The 21,639-nt window shown below is 46.2% G+C and overlaps 1 protein-coding gene across 1 annotated transcript in view; it reads left to right on the plus strand.

Moving 5' to 3' along the window:
* Positions 1-7,994: 7,994 nt before the first annotated feature.
* TNFRSF21 (TNF receptor superfamily member 21) overlaps positions 7,995-21,639 on the plus strand; it is a 75,756-nt gene continuing 62,111 nt past the window's right edge. Inside the window, exon 1 of the mRNA XM_019457358.2 lies at positions 7,995-8,529. Coding sequence (XP_019312903.2) covers positions 8,443-8,529 — 87 coding nt within the window. The 5' untranslated portion in view covers positions 7,995-8,442. The remainder of the gene's footprint in view (positions 8,530-21,639) is intronic.

A 21,639-nucleotide genomic window follows, 5' to 3' on the forward strand; every position in this document is an offset into this window, starting at 1 on the left:
GTGCTGCAGTATCTCCTTTTCCAAGGGATCGTCTACAACCAACAACCTACCGTTGTGAGAGAATCTGTGTATTGGCTGAGCAGGTGAGCTAGGAAGCCACAAGACTTGGGTTCAAATCCGGTCTCCGCCAATGACTGGGTGTGTGACCACAGGCAAATTATAAAACCTCGGGAAGACTCCGTTTGCCCACCTGTGCAAGGGAGATGATGATTCTAATAATACGTACCCCGTTGTATGGATCAAACAAAATACTATACGTGAACGGCTTATATGGTGCCTGGTATATGGTAAATGTTCAATACATGCTGCTGACGGTTAGTGTTACTCTGATTACACTGCCCCAAACCCTCTCCTTGCTCTCATCATAAATGGAATCAGGTTTCTTCATTTGAAGTTGGCAAAAGGGGAAAGCTGCTGTTTGCTTTGCAAAATGCCTAATTGCAAGGCAAGGTTCTCCGTGTCAAGACACAGGAAGCCAAAGGGCTGGATGTGAAAAGCAAAATATTTCTTCCCTACGATGTGTAGGTTTTTCCATGCAAAATAAAGTGGGGTTCTCTTGGGAGAGACCTTAGAAAGGTTTGGGGGAAGGGCAGGGAAGCTGAGAAAAGATGCTGGAAAGGACTCTGTAGAGAGGGCCGGCCCAGAAGCAAGGTGGGAATCTTCAGGACAGAGAAGGCTGCTGGCCTCCTTCTGACTCCCTTGGCTCCCTTTGACAAGCAAGTAGACTTCAGAACAACAGCATCGAATCCAACTTTGTGTGGTGCCGATGATCTTAACCACTACACTGCAGGGCCTCCCTCTCCTGGAAATCTCACTCTTGAGGTCTTCTCAGATGTGCTCCCAGTTGAAATAAATCTTTGCTTCCTATACTCTACTACTGCACTATGTTTGCATCTCACAGAACGCTTAATCATTTAGTCATTCAGCAAACACGCATCACATCATCTGGGTGCAAGGCCCTAGCTAGGCATTTAAGGCAGAGTGTGAAAATCTGAATGCCATTTGTATGTTTCCAACATCATGTCTCTCAATAATATTGCCAGCCCCTAAAGGCAGAAGTCACCTTCATTCACCATTGTATGACTTACATTGCCTAGCCTAGCACATTGAACATAGTCCTCAGTAAATGTTTGCTGAATTGAATGGAACTAAATAAGAGAGGTGAAATATTAAGGTGAGTCTTGACTGAGATTTCAACTGGTAGAGATCGCATGCAGAGAAAACGGACGACACAAAATCACTTAGGAAAATGCACGGTGTGTGCTAGGAATGATGAAAAGTTTTTATTCTCTATAGCTAAGGGAGTGGCAGAAGATGATGCAGAAAAGGGAGGATGAAGCCATACTGTAGAGACTTTGAAGTCCAAAACGAAATTTTCATGCTGAACTTTTCAATCAATGGGGAACCATTGAGTGTTCGTCGGCAGGAATGATCAAACCTGTGATTTAGGAAGCAAATTTGGCCTTGCTATGTCAGAGTGTTAGGGGAGATGAGCTAAAGACCAGGAGCCCAGTCATCAAACTAATGAATTCAGCTAAGCAGAGATGTTAACAACTTCAATGAGATTGATTATAGAGAGAAATGGAAAGACATACAAAGACATGCGAGACTTTGCTAAAGCACAGGTCTTAGCAGCAATGTAGACGCAAGGGTTGGGAGGTGGGAGAGAGAAGGCAAAGAAAAGGAGGACTCAGGGATGGTTTGGGAATCCAGAGCTGTGGATGAGAAAAATGTGGTGCCACTGAAACAAAACAAACCAACAAAAAACAGCACCCCCCCCCCCCCAGTCCTTGCAAAAAAAGAGGTGTTGGTTGATTTAGAAATGGAGAAGTGTACGGGTTTTCTTTATTTGTGTATTTGCTTATTTACTTGTTGGTTTACATATTTAAGGATGAAGGTCTCTGGATATTATAGGGATGGGAAAACCAGAAAAGAGAGATTTTCTAGAGGCAGGGCGAGAAGGAGTTGTGATTTTAGAGGCAGAAGCAGTGAAGTCAAGATCCTAAAAGGAAGCGTCAGCCTAGCCAAGGACAGGCGCTTCAAGCACTGAAATGGAAGTAAAGAAAGAAAAGGAAGGGAGGGTAGAGAATGATTCAGGCTTGGGAAGAAGGGAGCAGAGGAAGCTCACATTACATCAAGGTGATCTGATGAGGGCCAAGGGGCCCAGGAGGTGGGAAAGAGAAGATTGGAGGGAAACAGAAGTAAAAGAAAAAAGGCTGATTGCCACCGAGTGGTGAGGACCAAGCCAGAGAATGTCCACCATAACTACTGAGTCACTGAGCGGATGAAAGGTCCATCAGAGGGAGCAAGTGAGGAAAGGGGAGAAGCCAATGACTTGAAAATTGCCAACTTGGATGAGCATGTTGAACGTGAACCCTGAACAGAAGCTAGTTGGGCTCTATGCTTCTCGCACCCCTCCCTGCATCTGCTTCGACTTCCTCCTCCCCCAATCCTCTCTTCGTCAATCTTCTCTGCCTTCTGATTTTAAAGAACTTGAACCCCTCTCGGCCAGGAGAAAGTATGCTACGGGAGCCAATTAGAATCCTAGTAGTAGAAAGAATCATAAATGATTACTTAGTTCATATTTACCATTTTGCACACCAGGAAGCTTAAACAAACCCAAACAGATGCAGAGGAATGCAGTGAATTGTCCAAATTCGCACAGCTGGCTACTGCCAGAGCCAAGATCAGAAATCAGATGTCCCGTTGCACCTTTCTTTTTTTTCTTTTTTTAATTTTTTTTTAACGTTTTATTTATTTTTGAGACAGAGAGAGACAGAGCATGAACAGGGGCGGGGTGGGAGAGAGAGGGAGACACAGAATCCAAAACAGGCTCCAGGCTCTGAGCTGTCAGCACAGAGCCCAATGCGGGGCTTGAACTCACAGACTGCGAGATCATGACCTGAGCTGAAGTCAGCCACTTAACTGACTGAGCCACCCAGGCGTCCCCCGTTGCACCTTTCTTGACACCACTTTGCATCCTAACAGAGTAAGCAATTTTTCTATTTGTCCCAACGCCAAATTCTAATGTGTCTAGGAAGAAATATTACACTTTCCAGCTTTTCTGTAGTTAGAGTAGTTTATAAAATACTGTCCTCTCAAAAGGGAACTGGAGATAAGGAGTGGATTTATTGAGTACAAACGAAAGGACAGGCACTGTGCTGGGAATTTTACATATTTTATTCCATTTATTCCTCATATCACCACTGTGAGATAGTTCTCACGTCTTACACATGGAGAAGCTCACACAGGTTAAGGGACTGTCTCATACCCACCCAGTTAGTAAGTGGTGTAACAGAGATTTGATCCCATATCTGGTCACTCCTCAAACCCACTGTCTTTCAATTAAACTATTAAATGTTAAATATAAAAATATAAATTTATCATACATGAAATTATTATATAAAATTACATAACGATATATTTATAAATACATAAATTAAAAAATTAAGTATTATATATAAAATTATTAAACTTTCTCATCAACTCTCACATGAAGTGAAAAATTATTTAGGGCCCTGAGTGAAAAAGCTTATGGCAAAATGAAAACATTACGGGTGGGGAACCCTAAAGTGCATGGATGATGGGCATTTCGAGGTGAGCCCCACTATTCCCAGCTCTATAGATTCTCTCCTTCGGGGAAGGGAACTAATTTAGTCACCTCCCTGCTCTTCAGAGTGAGACAAAGGTGCCGTCCCTTCAAAGGGCTGACTATTTTATTTTCCAAATCATCCCTCTCTTATCCTCCAAGAGACAAGGAAGCTTCTGGAACTGTGCCTGCTTTGCAATTCTATTCCCATTTGATCTTATCCAAGAGTGCCTTCTTTGTAGAATGTCACCATGGAGACTTGATCAAACTCATGCTCATGCACTTAATCTTGCAATCTGTTGCCGAATGGCTGATATTCCTTCTTAGGCCAAAGCACAGCAAGTTGGTAAATGAATTTTTGAAGGAAACAGAGCTTGCGGACAATATGTTTAACCCAAGTGTGGGACGCGGCCCTTTAGTAATATACAAGATTAAACCTGTTGTTGAATAACACAACTCAAGATGTTTAAATTAAGACTTGGAAAAAGGAAATGTACAGTCTGGTATGTTAACTCCTCTGCTGCTTGTCAAATTTTTCCAAGTTTGTTTCGCTCAACACATATTTACTGAGGCAGGTAAATATCTTGAACCTTGACTATGGAGATATGAAGATGATTAAGATATCAACTTTGGCCCCAAAGAGCTCAATATCTGGCTGGGGACACAGAGAAGTAAGCTAACTATATAATGTCATACATGCTGTAACAAAGCTGCCTGGGAAAAAAAATGAAAGGAAGGAATAACTAAATCTTTCAAATGAGGGTAGAGAAGGTGAAAAGAGGACATTACAGAAGGCTTCCTAGATGAAGTACCGTTTGAGGTTGGTCTTAAAGAGTGGATTCACAGGAATTCAAAAGCGGAGGAGGGGAAATGAAAACACCATCTAACAAAGGTCTGGAAGAATCACAGGGACAAAGTAGTCAGGAAACACAATGATCTAATGGGATTAGTATGTAGACCTTGGGATTTGCAGGGACTGGTAGCATCGGGGATGGAAATCTGAGCTGGATATAGGACGTAAAGGCTCTGTGTGCCATATTTGTGCCTGTTTACTCAATCTTGTATCAGTGGTGACAGTTGAATCATAAGCAGAGTTCAGGTTTTATTAGGACTCTGAACTTCAAATTGAGCCTAATGAGGGTTCTTTGTTGGGCTTTCGGCAAGGGAAGGGCATGATCAGATTTGGGTTCTACCAAGCTCCTTTTCCTTAGGGTGTGAAGAAGAGATTTATTGCAGAACCGAGGGGGTCCAGGAAAACTAGAGGCAGAGATGCAATCAGGAGGTTTGCATAACCCCCTAGGGCAAGAGGCAGAAGGTTTACAGAGGAGGAGCAAGGGGGAAATTTTCTATGTGGAACCAGATCAGACTTGACTGAGATAGGATTAGCAGGTTTTAGTGAAGTTTGAATGGGAGGGGTGATGAATAAGTTCTAGCCAATGGGAATGTTTTTCAGAAGACACAAGGGACAATTCTGCTTCGCTGAAATGTGAGACACGTGCACGCTTAGGAGCGCCGTAGGCTGGGAAAGGTCGACTCTTACTGTGGGCAGCCGCGTGACCCCTGCAGTAGGTGTGCATCTGTAATGGGGGTACAAAGCAATCTTTACCACCCACGCCTGCTATACTATTATTTCTCCTGGAGACTGTGAATGCCTCAGACAGGATCACTTAGTATTGTTTTTGCAGTACCCAACAGCGCCTGACACAGAATAGATACTTGATACGTGTTGCAATGAAACAATCTTGCTGTTGCTTAGACAAGTTTCCTGCTCTTTCTCTGAGCCTGGCTTCCTTTGATTCTTGTACCTTCTGCGTGCTCACACCTATTCCTGTCAATTCCTGCCATTCCTTCACCGAGGATCAGCTCAGGATTTTGGCCATACACTACTCAGGATGCGGCCCACTTCTATTTTCATTATAAAAACTGGGTGCTCGCATTTTTGGGCATGCTCACCTTTTTGAAAACTGGAATTTTATTAGAACCGCCCCAGGTGTGCAGGATAAATAACAGTATAAGGCAAAACTCAAGGCAAGATGGTAGTTTTGGTGATTTCTCCAGCGTCCAAATATATAATCCGGGTTTAGCCAGCAAGACAAAGAAAATGGAAAAAATATATATAGGAGGATAGAAGAAGCAGATTGACTGGAAATGTGCTAACAGAGGGAAAAGAATCAACAATGATTTTGAACCTGGAAGCCTAGAAGAAATGTGTAGCAATGGCAGAAATGTGAAAAAAAGCCCAAAGCTGGGATGTGTATGAGGAGATGGGAGTTGGAGGGTGACGTGGCAGAAATATGACAAAGCTAATCCTTATGGGTTACTGGATTTCCATCCTTTCCCAGAAAATAAACATATCTGAGTGACTATACTGAAAATGTGGCAATGAGTTAATAGTTGAAGAATTTTTACGAAGTGAAATAAGATCATTCATATATTTTAATTCAAAGTAACAGTTTCACACCCCATTTAGATTCAAATTATCCATAATCCACTTATGACTCCTATAGAGGGACATTTACTTAAATGTTAGTAGTAAACAGGATTGCGTGAATTTTTCATCCCTCAAAATGGATATTTAATTTCAACTTGATGTGATCAATACCACACCGGGAAATGATAAAATTTGTGAGTGGTGAAATCACAATTCAAACTTCTTTTAAGAAGAGAGACAGTTAAGACAGGACTCCTTACACCTGCATAGTAACCCAAAACCTAAACCCGAAATTTGCCCAAGTTCATGAAGCAAATCAATCAGCTCTGGCTTTGAGTAAGGTAGGTTTAGTTGTGAGGAGTTACACGAACTAGCTAACAAACAAGGGCTGTCACTCTCACCCATCCACCCCCATTTTTTTACACCCATGTAACTTTTTAAAAAAACATGATGATATTGACCAGTCCTTTGAGTTTTTAAAGAAATAGTTGAAACCCTTATATATGGAGACACAATAAATAACCCTCACTCTCTTGAACTTCTGGAAATAGCTAGAGACATTCAAATCCAAACATTACCCTTTCCCCAAACTACATATTGAGTGGTAATATTTTCTACACGTTCTTTTAATTTCACCAGAGGTTACACATTATGGTCCCCCCCTTTAATATTTATGGATAATCCTTTTCTTTACCAACAGATGTCTGAAATAAGAGATTGGAATGAATCTATCTATCTATCTATCTATCTATCTATCTATCTATCTATCTTTTTATCATCTTCCAAGAGAGCACAGAACAATGGCCAAAGCACAAATATGTCAATCAAAAAATGAATAGTTCACACCTCTGTTTTAATAGGTTATCTTCAGGGGTACTGGGAGTCTTGAAGCAGGTGACTGAGAAAGTGTGTACTTTGAACTAGAAGGGGTCAAGGAAAGCTAGAACAAGCCCAGCACCACAGGGCTCACAAATGAGGACGACAGAGTGAAAGTGGCAGGTTCAATACAGTATTCTATGAGCAGTCAGTATCTAGACGATGGACACCATGGTACCAGACAAGGTGGTCACAGTCAGGGGACGAACTCCCTCCAAAGAAAGGGATGCTGGGTCGTATCTCACATTCAGAAATGTAGATGTTAACTATCCAAGATAATGTTCTGGCTGTTCCTACTTCTGAAGCACTGTGCTAACTAACTTCCTTTCTACCCGCCCACAACGGCATTTGAAACTCAACTACAAAATGTTAACACTTTTTTTTGGGGGGGGGGGGGGGGGAAGAAATGTTTTTCATCTCGGTGATAATCTGATTCAAAACACTGGATCCTTTAATTAGAAAGATGCACCTGCCCACACATCTCAAGGATTTCCAAGGCCTCACAAAGACCACCCACGGACCCAACTCCACAGACTCTGAGTCTGGAACCCTTAGTCTGGGTTTCCTTAACTGTGCTCATCAGCCCAGAGGTTTTCGGAGTTTGCTCCAGAGTAAAATGACCTGGCGAACCTTTAAAAATCCCAATGCTCGGGCCACACCCCATTTTCGATTAAATCAGAATCTCTGGGGTGGGATCAGGCATGCATACGTGTGTTTTCAACTCTTCAGGTGATTCGAAAACGCAGCCAGGTTTGAGAACCAACTCACTGGTATATTTTTGGCACGCAGTTCATCTACGTGTTCTAGGGTGCTTGGCTGTTGTTGATCACTGCGTCAAAAACCACAGATGGGCGCCTGTCGCAGAAATAATTTACTTAGAATCGTCTTAGAAAAAACAAGTAAATTTGGGCCAGGGGTGGGCATACCTTCGCCGCGGTTTCCCCGGGTCAAAAAGCAGCTGCAATTCCTTCAGCCAACGCCAAGGGGCACCCTCTCCCTCCCCGCTCGACCTGGAACGCCTTCCCGGTGCTGATCGCACAAAGAGCCCGGCCTCCTCCCGGGTGACATCACAAAGGGCCGATCCCCCGCCCCTTCGGCGCCACCACGTGTGTCCCCGCGCCCGGCGGCCACCCGACTCAGTCCCTCACCGGCCGGTCTGGGCAGCGGTGGAGGGTGGTTGGCAGTGGCTGGAGGCTTCGCTATGGGAAGTTGTTCCTTTGCTCTCTCGCGCCCAGCCCTCCTCCCTGGTTCTCCGCAGCCGCTGTCGGAGGAGAGCACGGGGAGGCGCGGGCTGCAGCCGCCGCTGCCTCTCCCCGCCCGGGTGGCCGCGCGGCTGGGCAGGTGCTGAGCGCCCCCGGAGCCTCCCTCGCCGCCTCCCTCCTCTGCCCGGCTGCCCGGCTGCCGCAGTGCACATGGGGTGTTGGAGGTAGATGGGCTCCCGGCCCGGGAGGCGGCGGTGGATGCGGCGCTGGGCAGAAGCAGCCGCCGACTCCAGCTGCCAGGGGGCCACGCGCCCCGGGCGCCTCTGCGAGCCCCGGGCTCAGCCATGGGGACCTCCGCGAACAGCAGCACCGCCCTCGCCTCCTGCAGCCGCGTCGCTAGAGCTACGATGATCGCGGGCTCCTTTCTCCTGGTGAGCGCGCGGGGGGACCGGGGGCGGCGGGCGCGCGGGAGCCCAAGGCGCCGCGCTCCGGGAGCGGGGCGGGTCCCCGGGCCGGGGCTGCGGGGGGCGCGGGGTCCGCCCGGCTGGGTGGGGGTGGGGGTGGCGGAGCGTGCAGGCCGAGGGGAAGGTACCCGGGTCGTCTGGGGGAGCCACCGGGCTCAGCCGGGACTCTGGAATGAAGGCGAACTGTTTTCCTCGCGGTCTGGCTGCGCTGGAGGAGGCGCTAGAGGTGGCCCCCCGGCTTCCTGCGCATTTCGGGGCTTTTCCCGCACCTCGGGCCCCCTGTGCCCCCACCCCCTCCACACACCTGCACAGGCACCGGCCGCTGCGCCCTCCGCGTGGCGTGGGGCGGGGGCTGCGGGGCGGGGCGCCGGGGGCGGCGGCCGCCGCTGTGCTGCAGCTGCAGTGTCGTGTCGGGATGCTACCGCAGTGGGAGAGCGGTTCCGGTGCGCCCCGGCCGCCGGAGACCTAGGTGCGTCCGCGCGGTGCCTTCCCGAGCGGCGCGCCGGCCGCCCCTCCCCCACCTCTCCTCCGCGCCTCGGGTGGGTCGCAGTTTCTGCGTGCCCAAAAAAGGACCCCTAGACCCGCTGTCGGGCGCCTCCGAAGCGCCGGCTCCCAGCCAGCCAGCGCGCTGTCACTTGAGTGGGGGGAGGGGGAGAGACCCACATAAAGGAAGATGAATTGCTCCAGCCTTTCCTATCGCTCGCTTACCTGCGGCCAGGCAGGTGACCCTCCCTGCAAAGGGGAGCAGGTTCGTTCTTCACCCGAGCCGCATTCAGCCTCCAGGGCGTGTCCTGGACCTAGTCCTCCTTCGCTTACCTGGTCAAAGCCTGAAACCACCCTCGACCTAAAACTTATCCTCAACTTCCCCAGATCCCTTCCCCTTTCCAAATGTTAGAAGGGAGGGGGCGAGTCAGGTGGACGAAAAATTGAGATCAAGCCCTTGAGCCACCATAAGCTTCCCATGCCTGTCTTTTTGTCTCTGGAGGGAGGACAGAGATTCTTAGCTGAAACCCAAACAAAAACAAAAGACAAGAGCCTATTTTCATGGCTGGGCTGTGTAAGGGAAAGGCAGGCTCGCTGTCTCCTTCCCGAAAAGGGCTTAATGGCTGGTTAGCCAAGATCTCTTAGATCCCAGGGCATTGCAGTTGCTATGGCCTGGGAATTCATCCTACAGACGCTCTGGTTCCCTGTGTGAGTGTAGGTTTTAAGGGGAAAAGAGAGGCTAAAGAAAAGTTTGGTGCTGTTAGCATTTATAATGAGGCAAGTCCCAGTCTCCTTTCAGCGTCTTTTCTGCCCATTAATAGTAATGGCAAAGTCAAGATCTGTATCCTTGAAACAAGTGGGAGGGATGCTGAGCATAAAGGGGTGGGGATGGGCGGCTCTTCAAGCAATGGACCTGGGTTGACAGTGTTGGTGAGGAGAGAAACCCATCTCGGCCCATGGGAACACTGACCCTAACATCAGTGGAGTTACGTCAGTCCTTGAATTTCTCCCTGCTCCTCTACCCACCACATGCCTGTTGGTCCCTCTGACATATCTGATTATTACATGCCCCACACAGTCCATGCCTAGGTTAAATCCTAAGTCCGTGTGATATTTCATTCATTTTACATTTGAGCATGAGATAGGTGTTTAAAGGAAGGTCTCCACATAATGAAAGTGTCTCCACTGCTTTAACCGTCAGAGAAAGAACCATGCTCCTTTTCTGAAATCGTTAAACTCAGTTTATCTAAAAATTGTGCCCTGGATTTGCAACGAAAGACCTGGGAATTTAAGTGTAGCTGTCTTTTTTAAAAATGAGATTTATAGGGGGGCTTAGAGGCTATCTCAGGCTGTTAACTCAAGTGAGAGTCCTTATTCTCCTGGCAACTAATTTCAGTCCATGAAATGGCTTGGGGTTGACCCAGTTGTCCTGAGGGTGACCGAGAGGGTGTACCAGGGGTCACCAGGGATTTTGCTCTAACACCCAACGAGGTGATGTCTTTTATTTTTTTCCCATCCCCACTCTGCAAGCCCCAGCCCTCAGGATAGGCATTGCTAATGTGTAAAATGATGATCTCATGATATTGGTATAGGATTATTTATCCCTTTGGAGTTCTTAGCCATGTGAAAATGGCAGACACCAGGCACTGGAGCCCAGCAAACCATGGCAGGTGCTCAGAACGCTCGTGGGGGAAGTGGGGAAGTTAGTGTTCTACCCACATATTGCAGTGAGATTAAAAAAGAGTGCACTCAATAAAATATTCTTTTTATTATGTCTTTCAGTTACTCTAGTTTTTCAAATATCTTCTTTTTATGACTATAATTGTTATTGTCATCATTTAAAAAATTTTTTTCTAATGTTTATTTTTGAGAGAGAGACAGAGTGTGAGTGTGGGAGGGGTAGAGAGAGAGGGAGACAGAATTCTGAAGCAGGCTCCAGGCTCTGAGCTGTCAGCACAGAGCCCGATGCGGGGCTCGAACTCACGAGCTGTGAGATCATGACCTGAGCTGAAGTCAGCAGCCCAAATGACTGAGCCACCCAGGCACCCCATTATTGTCATCATCTTTGACACTGTTTTTTCGGGATGACAGGCTAACTGTATGAAAATCTCATATCTCTTTAATAAGCTTTAAAAAAAACTTATGATACCTACATAACATACAATATCACATATATATATAAATCACTGTGTCAGGAGCTTTATATACCGTATCTCATTTACTCCCAACATCTCTGCAAAGCAGGTGGTGTTATGCCCATTTTACAGATGAGGAAACCTAGGGCTGCAAAAACTTCATTGGTTTGTGCTGGGCCACACAGCTCACTAGTGATGGCACTTGGGCCGGGACCCAGCAGCGCCTGACTCCTCGGCTCGTACTCTTGCTCACTCCTGTGCCACTTTACCCATTTCACAACTCCAAATTGCTAGACGATGAAGTGTAGTAACCGAAGGCTCACCGGAGGAAAGTTGAGACTGGTGGTTTGGTTTGTTGCAGAGTATTAATGAGAGTTACACGAGTGCCTTTGGAAGAAAGTGTTCCTGCTCCTTGCAGTTCTGTTTCTGATGGGTTGAGGAGTCGGCGTGATATTGGAAAGTAAACCAGAAACTGAGAGATGAAATGTTATGTGTTCCAGGCCAAAAGTCTGGAGAGAAGTGAGGCCTTGAAGTTTGTGCCGTTGTTAAGGAATGCCCTACAAGGCTTGCCCAGGAGGAAGGACACACTCACAGGGGTCTCCTGCTCTCAGGGAGCTTGCTTTGACCAGACAGATAGAATGTTGGCAGGGAGGCAATCAGAAGACAAGGGAACCATAATGGATAAGGAAATGAGGTCTGAAGTTTTGGAAACTGCTATTCTGCATGTATTACGAATTCCAGATAGAGGGGCGTTCGTTCTAGGAGCCTGTTCAGCCGTGTGCCAGCCTAGAAAGTACCAAGTATTAATTAATGCCAGGGTCATTGAGACTGGATGTCTAGCTTCGTGTCACCTCTTGCCCTTCGCTTCTTGAAGTTAATCATCTAGCTTCTTGGCACTTGACTTTGGCTATTGGGCTAGGCATGCCTGGAGTGGTCTGGTGGGGCCTGAAGTCCTGAAGCACTTGATGGCAAGTTCAAGTAGAACTCTGAATCAGAGCTGATATTATATCCAAAAGATTTTCTCCTTTCTTTAATATAACTTCCAAATCATAGAGTGGGAAAGTGGCAAGGGAAAGCTGGAGGGAAGACAAGAGCCTAGATTAGGGAAATTGATTTACTTTCCATGTTAGCAAACCTACTCTGAGCACCTGCTCTGAGAGAGGCACTGTACTAGGCAGTGGGAACCCAGGGGTGAGTTAGGATTTGGATCTTGCTCCTCAGGCACTGTTTATGTGGTATGTAAAATGCACATGGCTATCAGTAGGGCTGATATGGAGTCCGTGGATGAATGTACTCAAAGTAATACACAACGTGTGGTTGGTGTTAAAATCTTTAGACTACTTTAAGTGACTTTGGCTTGTTTAGTTTGAAAGCCAGCAGAAGAGAAACCTTCCCAGGTCTCAGAATAACCTACATTAGCACTAGTAGGGGAAGTGACTTATAATCGGAAGAATAGGAAGGGCCGACTTGTACTGGAACTCAGGATTTCTGACTTACCCCGTGAATCTCCCATCCCCCTTGTCAAAATGTGTAGAATAGGATCAAGCTTTCTCAATCTGCACTGTTTCCAAAGGCATATGGCTGAATCTGTCTCAGGTTCAGTCCAAGACAAACAGACAAAAATCTACTGTAAAATAAAATACACGGGCAAACCAGATCAGCAAGAAAAAAATTCCTTGTGGAAAGTACACTACCTTAAGTTAAAGGAAAAAAACCTGAGACTAAATAGACATAGATCACCAACTGGCGAAATTATACGTGTTTTAGTGTGGCTAAATTTGCACAAAGGCTACCAAGCTGGATGTGGTCCAAACAGTTAATGCCCTCTTTTCCAGGACAGGTTGAAGAAGGTGACTTTCTCCAGGTATGCCTTATTGGATAGAGGCAAGTAGGCGTGGCTTAAGGGGCTCTCTAACAGGTGGTCTGTGTACTTTCTGCACTGTAGATCAGAATGTGGAGACCTCACACTTCAACTCTGCCTTTGAGTCCATCTGTGAAAGTGAGGGGTGAAAGTGAGTCGTTGGTGACTCCATTGACAAGCTGCACATTGGTTTTGTACTCCACCCGCTCTTTATAACACATAATTGGCTTGGGTAAACCTGATCGATCGATCGATTGATTGATGGATGCCAGGAAATAGTCAGATCGCCAGACTATTTAGGAGCCAGTATGAATTGAGTGACTTATCACTGCATAAATGGCAACGTCTGTTTTCCAGTAAACACTAAACACTGTTGACCCTCTTCCCCCCCAAACAGGCCTGGCAAATTCTGCTGAGGCCAAGTCACTGGCAACTTCCTGGAAAACTCAGATGCTTCTGCTCTGTGACTGGAGGAGCCTAGGGTATGTCATCGCCTTTGGGCATATGCCCGATGACCATTTGAAGCAGGTTCAGTCCAGGCCATCAGGCGCGGATATATGTGTTTGATGGAATGAAAACAGAAGCCTTAATAGGAGTCAACTTGTTCCCCCAAATTGGATTCGTGTTTAGCATTAGCAGGACACTGGGCTTTGTTGCTGCCGGGGTAGCAGCTGCTGAGCTTTGATTCTTTAGGAATTGGGGAGGGGTGCTAGATCATGAATAAATACTGGCTTTGTCCGAGTGTTTGTATTTGTCAAGTACCAAAAAATAAACAAGAGTCTGAAATTGGCTTCTCTGCTGCCACCTGGCTTTCCTACCACCTCCCGTTTCCTGGCCTGAGTCCAGGGGAGAGGAGCCCGGGCAGAGGTATAACCAGGGAGGAGCTTGGCAGGTGTCAGTGAGTGTGTCCTAACCTTGGGGCTGCAGACAGGTGAGGCTCACTGATACTCAGGCTGTTGATTCAAAGCCGTGGTTTCACGGATATTTACGCTTTTGACCTCACTCTTCCTGAGGGGTGGAGAGTCCTCCTGGAATGGTCCATTCTCCTTGGATTCTGGCTGTCCCCACCCCGGTCAGCATCCCGGCCTTGTAGAGACCGATGCTTGCAGTGGAGGGAAAGTTTGCTCCAAGGGAGCTCAAGCAGGGTGAGAGTGGGCCGGGTATAGGTGGGTAGTCAGGACACTGACCTCTATAGCCCTATCTCCTCTTTAGAAGATTTGGAAATTATGGGGGCGCCTCCGTGGCTCAGTCAGTTAAGCATCCAGCTTCGGCTTAGTTCATGATCTCCGTGGTTTGTGAGTTTGGGCCCCACGTCGGGCTCTGTGCTGACAGCTCAGAGCCTGAAGCCTTCTTTGGATTCTGTATCTCCTTCTCCCTCTGTCCCACCCCCATTCATTCCCTTTCTCTCTCTCTCAAAAATAAACATTAAACAAAATTTAGGAGATTTGGAAATTCTGTCTAAGGCTTTGTTGCAAAGTAAAGAACAAAAGGAAAACAACAGAGAAGTAAGGGGGCTTTGTAAGCTACGTCATAGCAGGGGCTCTTTCCCCGATCTTATATCATTTTCCATTTGCCTTTTCACCACCAGAACTGCTTGGTGGGTCATCCTCTTGGAGCTGTATGCAGATCGGTTTTGGGAGAAGGAACCTGAGTTTAATGGATTTAGGAGGCAGGAGAGGCTTGCGTCCGTGAGTCCCGGAATCAAATGAGAGTAGCTGTGGATTCAAGAAGGCTTCTGCACCGAGAGCCCAGAGAGGAGGAATATTAATGGCTGTGCATATTAATCATTGATGTGGATATTAGTAAGCTCCTGTTTATTGACATTACCATTGACATCGTGTTGAATACCTTCTACAAATGATCTCAGTATATCTTACAAGTCCGTGATGTAGTAGCATTAGCCCCATATTATAAGTAAGGGATTGAGGTGTGAGAGAAGTTATGGTCAAGCAATTGGCAAGTGGCAGAGAGAGGATTCCCATCTAGGCCATTGTGGCTTCGTATACACTGCTTTCTCGGCCAAGTTGTGGGTAGGGAACAAGTAACCTTCATTTATTGGAATTTTGTTTCTCGTTAAGGGAATGATTTTACCTGAGAGTCGAACATTTCCCTTTCTCCCTGGCAAGCCATTCTGCCCTGTGATGGCACTAGGAAGTTTAGCCAGAACAGCTGATTATAAAGTAAGAGCAACCTGTGTGTGTATGTGTGTGTGTGTGTGTGTGTGTGTGTGTGTGTGTGGACTGAAAGTGGACGGTCGATGGTGCCATGGTTAGGATGGAAAGATATTCTTGCAAATTGAAATGTTATAACTAGGGAATGGATGCCTTGCTTTCCTGCGCCTTGGGTCATTTTGACAAATATTTGCTTAGTGAGTAACGGTGTGACATAGGTTCTGCTTAGCAAGTAGTTTTAACTCACTTTTCCCGAGAACTTGAGGACCTGGTAGGGTTTTCTTCGCTGCCAGCCTGGTTATTTGTGTAGGATTAGTGCATGGGTTTGCCTCGTCTGTTAGTAGTATTTACTTCAGTAACTTTGCAGGTCTCTTAGAAACTGGTTGAACTCCATGGTCTGCATGGTCCCGTAAGTCATGTGTTTGTGTGTGGTTTCTGACACTCACTTTTAGCATTCTCTTAAGCGGGCTTTTAAACATAGCTCTTCCTAGGTTGTAGATGCTGAGTAGACTAGAGAAAGGCCAAGGATGAGAAGAAGTTTAACCATTGGTTCTGGGAAAGAGGTTGGAATTCTGGTTTCTCAAAGAACTCTTGAGACAAGACCATTATCTGGTTTCATCCTAGGTACGGCCAAGTTGGCTTCACCAGGATTAAGAGAAATGGGCCAGGGAGGGAGGAAAAGATTCAAAGGCAAATGGTAACAGGTTTCCAGAATAATTTAACTGGTTATCATTCACTTTTTGCTCTTCCTTCTAGGAGTCCAGGATCTCGCTCTAAACTAACCATTCATTCTAGACAGGCTGGAGGGTAGTTGGGTCTTGAGCTGCATCTCAACACTTTGAGCTACAACTGAAGGGTATTTGAGTTATTAACAAAGGACATTTTAAACTTAAGCAAATTGGCAGACTTGAGGAACCAAGTGGGTATGGATTTCTCTTCCCAATTCATTTTTCTTCTTTGATATACACACATTTACGAATAGTTAAAACTAATGTATACATACTTGCTTGTATCCTGCTTTCCTTTATGCATCTATCTTATCTGATAGAGACATTTTCCTTCATTTAATAAATATTTACGACACATTGCTAAATTGCACTGCAAAATGTCAGGCATTGCTAGACTTTGGGTGTGATAGTAAAAGGCCTTTCGTGGCCTTTTACTCCTTCCCTTTTGGAGTTCATAGTTTATTAGGGAAGACAGGAAGGGCGATGTTCTGAAAGAGCACAAGGAAGAGGATGCCAGTGAGAGGGAACAGCATGTAGAAGGGTCCAGAGGTAGGAAAGAGTCTACATGTTCAGAGTGTAGGCGAACGCCATTGCAGCTGGTGCTCGGCGAGTAGGGGCAAAGGGAGTGTGGGCTGAGGTTGAAGAGGCAGGCAGGGGTCAGGTTGGACAAGCCCTTTAAAGATGTGAACATGTCAGGATGTCGCTGGGCATACAGTTGTAAGCAACCTTGTAATATGATTTTAATGAGATTTCTTCAAAAATTTTTTAGTGTTTATTTTTGAGAGAGAGAGAGAGAGAGAAAGAGAGAGAGAGAGAATAAGTGGAGGAGGGGCAGAGAGAGAGGGAGACACAGAATCTGAAGAAGGCTCCAGGCTCTGTGCTGGCAGCGCAGAGCCCGATGAGAGGCTTGAACTCACGAGCCATGAGATCATGACCTGAGCTGAAGTCAATTGCTAAACCAACTGAGCCACCCAGGCGCCCCTTAATGAGATTTCTTTTAAAGATCACTCTGGCGGTTCTGTGGAGTAAGGCTTAGAAAGGGGACCTGTAGGGGCGCCTGGGTGGCTCAGTTGGTTGGGTGTCCGACTTCGGCTCAGGTCATGATCTCACAGCTCGTGGGTTCAAGCCCCGTGTCGGGCTCTGTGCTGACAGCTCGGAGCCTGGAGCCTGGAGCCTGCTTTGGATTCTGTGTCTCCCTCTCTCTCTGCCCCTCCCCTGCTCATGCTCTGTGTGTTTCTCTCTCAAAAATAAATAAACATGAAAGAAAGGAAGGAAGGAAGGAAGGAAGGAAGGAAGGACCTGGAGATACAGGAGGGCCAGTTGGATTCTTTTGCAGTTAGTTCAGGGGAAAGACTGTGGTTCTGGGGTCGGGGCAGGGAAGATGGGGATTACTAGATAGATTTGAAAGATTTTGGAGAGGGTTTACTGACCATGAGATGTGAGGGGGCAGGAGCTGAAGGAAAGCATGACAGCTTTCACTCGGTCATCAAGCCGGACTCCCTGGTTCCTGAGTGGAGTCTTTGGTGGTCTGACTACTTTGAAGGGGAAAGCTGGGGGAGGGGTGGGTGGGCTCGGGAACCCAAAGTTTGGATGTGTGTTGGTAAGTTGGAGGAGCCTGTGGTTCATGCAGTTCAAGCCTTCCCGCCTGCCATTTTTAAATAGCCGTCTCTCCGGTTGGCCGTGTGTTGAGCCACCCTGCCGTTGGTTGACGCTCGGGTTATTGGCATTGTTCTGCAAGCGAGCAGCACTGATGAAGTTGTCTCTGTACAGACCAACCGCTCTTTTTCCTTTTGGGTTGTTCCCAAAAGTGAGGTATATTTGGGGTGTATTCCCCAAAGTGGATTGCTGGGTAACGGGAAATGAATGAACCGTTTTATGGCTCTAGCTGCATACTGCCAGATTTGTCTTTAGAAAGACTGAATTAATTTAAAGTGCCACCAGGAACTATAAATGTGCCTTCTATCCCACAAGGCTGCCAACATTGGAGTTTATCATTTTAATTTATTTATGCGGCTTTAATATAGATATGTAAGGGTCCTTGGTTGCCCACGTTTACATTTCGGTAATTGCTAGGGTGTCATAAGTTTGTCCATGTGATAATTACCTTTGTAACTAATTACTCATGTTGTCTTCTGTCTCAGCTGTTGGGTGGAATTTATGTTAACCTCGTTTGCATTCATTTGTTACATTTTTGGTTATAAGCTTTTGTTAGCTGTGTACGGCACACATTTTTATGTTCTACTTTTAACATTATATTTAATAACAAAAACTTAGGTGAGTAAATTCTTAAACCTCCTCTTTTTTGTGTCCGAGAGTGTCTTTGGTTGTCATTGGTTTTGTTTTAATAGTCAGAAATGGATCTCTTTACAGTCGGGCTCGACCGACTATTCTGACGGCTTTGAATTTTATGCTTGATCTTTTTAACGTCAGGTTAGCTGACTTTTCTGGTCTCGAGCAGCACGTTGGTGGTGGAAACTGCGTCAGTGTGTTCTGCGAGGTGTTCATCCATCTTGCGTGAGTGAAGGATTGTATGGCCAGTTCCCAAAAAAGTTTGGGAAATGCCGGATTCAGCGAAGTCACTATTTTCTGCAGCCCTCCTGCGGAGCCTCCTGGAGCCACAGCAGGCTAATATGAATTGTGCCTCTGGGAGGGCTGCCATCAGGAGTATTTCCTAAACTTTTAGGCCAGGGGTTGGTACACTTTATCTGTAAAGAGCTAGATAGTGTTTTTTTGGCTTTGAGGGGCATGTGGTCTCTGTGGAAACCGCTCAACTCTGCTTTTGTGCTTTGAAAGCAGCTCTGGGCAATACCTAAAAGAATGGGCGTGGCTGTGTTCCAGTAAACCTGGATTTGTGGACACTGAAATTTGAATTTCAAATTTTCATGTGTCACAAAATTTTATTCGTCTTTTGATTCTCACCCCAGCCACCCACCCCCACCCCCACCCCCCTACGCCCGCAACTATTTAAAATGTAAAAATCATTCTTAGCTCGTGGGCTATAAAAAAGCAGGGGACTGGGCTATAAAAAAGCAGGGGACTGGCGGGAGTTTCCTCCCCCGAGTTTCAGACCCGAGAGCATGAGCATCCTGTTGGACCAGGTCAGGGAAACTCATTCTGGAACATGCTTGCTGAAATTCTGCTGCTCCGTTTGTCTGAAGTACACTTTATTGAAAGTAAATCCTTTCTCCTCTCTTGTGTTTTCTCGTTTGCTATGTATTGTTTACACGTTAAACCTTTTTTGAAGTGTCAGTTGGCCCTTGTTTGTCTCTTAACTCCTCACCGTGCACTCTGTATTTTGTTTTCTGTTTTTTGTTTTTTGTAGCATGCTCCAAGGCTAGTAGGGAATGTTTTAGGATTACAGCTTTCTAAAATCTGGTGTCTTTTTAAAATTAAAAAAAAATTTTTTTGTTACGTTTTATTTATTTTGAGAGAGAGAGAGAGAGAGCATGAGCAGGGCAGGGGCAAAGAGAGGGAGAGAGAGAATCCCAAGGAGGCTCCATGCTGTCAGTGTGGAGCCCAATGTGGGATTCAAACTCCCGAACCTTGAGATCTTGACTTGAGCCGAAATCAAGAGTCGGACGCTTAACCGACTGAGCCACCCAGACGCCTCTAAAATCTGGTGTCTTTAATGCACTTCTCAGGAACTGGACATTTGCATTTTAATTGGGGTGTTTTAGGAGACTGTCTAATCCCAAGGGAATGAAGCTACCATATAGTAATGTGATAAGTAGAAGGAGTGATGATTAAAATAACTAAAATATCCGGGGGGCTGACTTGTGTCTCGCGTGTTACACCCGCTTTATCTGTATTAACAATGAATCCTGAAAACAGTCTTGGGAGAGTAGTTCTCGCCATTATACCGATGGGGACACGGAGACACAGGTTGGGTCACTCGCCAAGATCCTACAGCCGGGACCTGGTGGAGCCAGCCTGCAGGGCACACGCCAGGCTAAAATAGGTCTTGTTTATGCTCTCCTGCCGGGACCGTTGCCCTGGCTGGTGTTGTTAGTGTTGCCTTGGTTTATATGAGGATTCTATAAATGCTCAGGGAGCGCAGAAAAGTGTTTCCCCTAAACCTTGACCACTGTCTTGTTTATAATGTGGCTTCCCCATGTAGGCGGGGGTCCTGGCCCACGGAATTAGCCACTGGCCTAGATGGAAGGAACTGAAATCTGTGGTCCAAGGACTCAGTGCTGGGTGCGGGCACTCCTCTGCATTGCAGGTTCCAGGCCAGACAGCATCTGGGTTAAGTTGTGCCTGTGTTTTTCCTTTTCCCAGTATGCCCTGAGCTCGCCTCCTTCCAGCCCTGGAGTCAGCACATTCTAGCCTCGGTGTTTCTTTATATTCGCCGACGTTAACAGCAGTCCCTGCTTTTGCCCTAGCAACAGAAGACCTTTTTAAGGCAGCGTAGATAATAGGGAATGCAAGAAGCTGACCAAATTTATATAACATACCTGGGAACAGATCTGTGTTTTGTGGAAGCTTTGTCCTTGCAGCTTTCCTCTTCATACCGTTCTTTTTCCCCTTCAAATTTGGAGAATTCCCAGCAATGTCTGCTTCTTATAAATTTGATGTGACTCTCATAATAAAATGGTCAGAAATTCTGGGGGTGCCTAGCTCTGCCTGGCTTTTGCCTTTTGAGCATCAGTTGGCAGGCTTTATGGTCACCATCTCAGGAATAACTTGCTTGCCTTGTCTTTGTTAGAATATCACAGTAACTGAGATCCCTCTTAAAATAATAGTTTGACGTGCCATTAAACATTTTCTCTAGCAAACTCAAAAGCAGTCTTCCTGCTTGCCCATTGTGAATAGGCAGAAGTCTGTCACTGCCTTGAGCTTACTCATTTTCCATGAAAAATTACTGGAATTTGATCCAGAGCAAGAATGGCATAAATACATTGTACAGGTAAACCGCAGGGGATTTTCTTTCCCGTTGGTTTGAAGGATGAGGTCATGGGATAAGACTTGTTCAAGATTTATAAACATCAGCAATCTGACCTATGTTTGCACATCTGGGTGCTTCTGGTCCTCAGTCTCATCCCAGTGCCCTAGAGGAGAAGTGACAACAGGACCGGTGTGATGTGGGCCACCAAGGTGAGTGTGGCAGCCTTGGGGGCCTTTACAGCTGGTCATTTTGGAGCTGCCTCTTTCCTCTTTTGCAATTTGGTTTATCCTGGGGTTTGCCTTTTGGCTACTCATTAAGCATTTATAGCACTCCCACATCCTGTACGGTGAGGGTTGGTACACTGACATTTGGTTATTTATCCATTATGGCCGGTGAAATCAGCATCCCGGATAAATGAAAATTTCCCAAGAACTGAAGTTTCGACTAGGATGGAACATAAATAGTTTCTGAAGAATAATCTCATTATACCTCTCACAAGTCCAAGTCTCACATTACTGTGATTTTTTTTTTTTTTTTTTTTTATAAAAGGAAGAGGGATGTTTTAAATTCTTCGTGACATCCGGTTGTCATCGCAAGCGCCCCGCCCAACGTAATTCTTGTACATCAGGCATGGTTCTGTTAAAACGGTCATGTGTCCTTAGTGTCTTTGGAGGTGAAACAGACTGTGTGCCCGCCCACCGAAGGCTGCCAGACTTGGATTCTGATGGCTACATTGTGGAGGCCTTTTGGTTTTCTCACGTTGGCTCTCATACCTGTGCTCCAGCAGCCGCTTCTGTACCATCACACTGTAATT

This window comes from Panthera pardus, unplaced genomic scaffold, assembly GCF_024362965.1.
Source record: "Panthera pardus isolate Hobbes unplaced genomic scaffold, ASM2436296v1 HiC_scaffold_17, whole genome shotgun sequence".
NCBI classification, from domain to species: domain Eukaryota; kingdom Metazoa; phylum Chordata; class Mammalia; order Carnivora; family Felidae; genus Panthera; species Panthera pardus.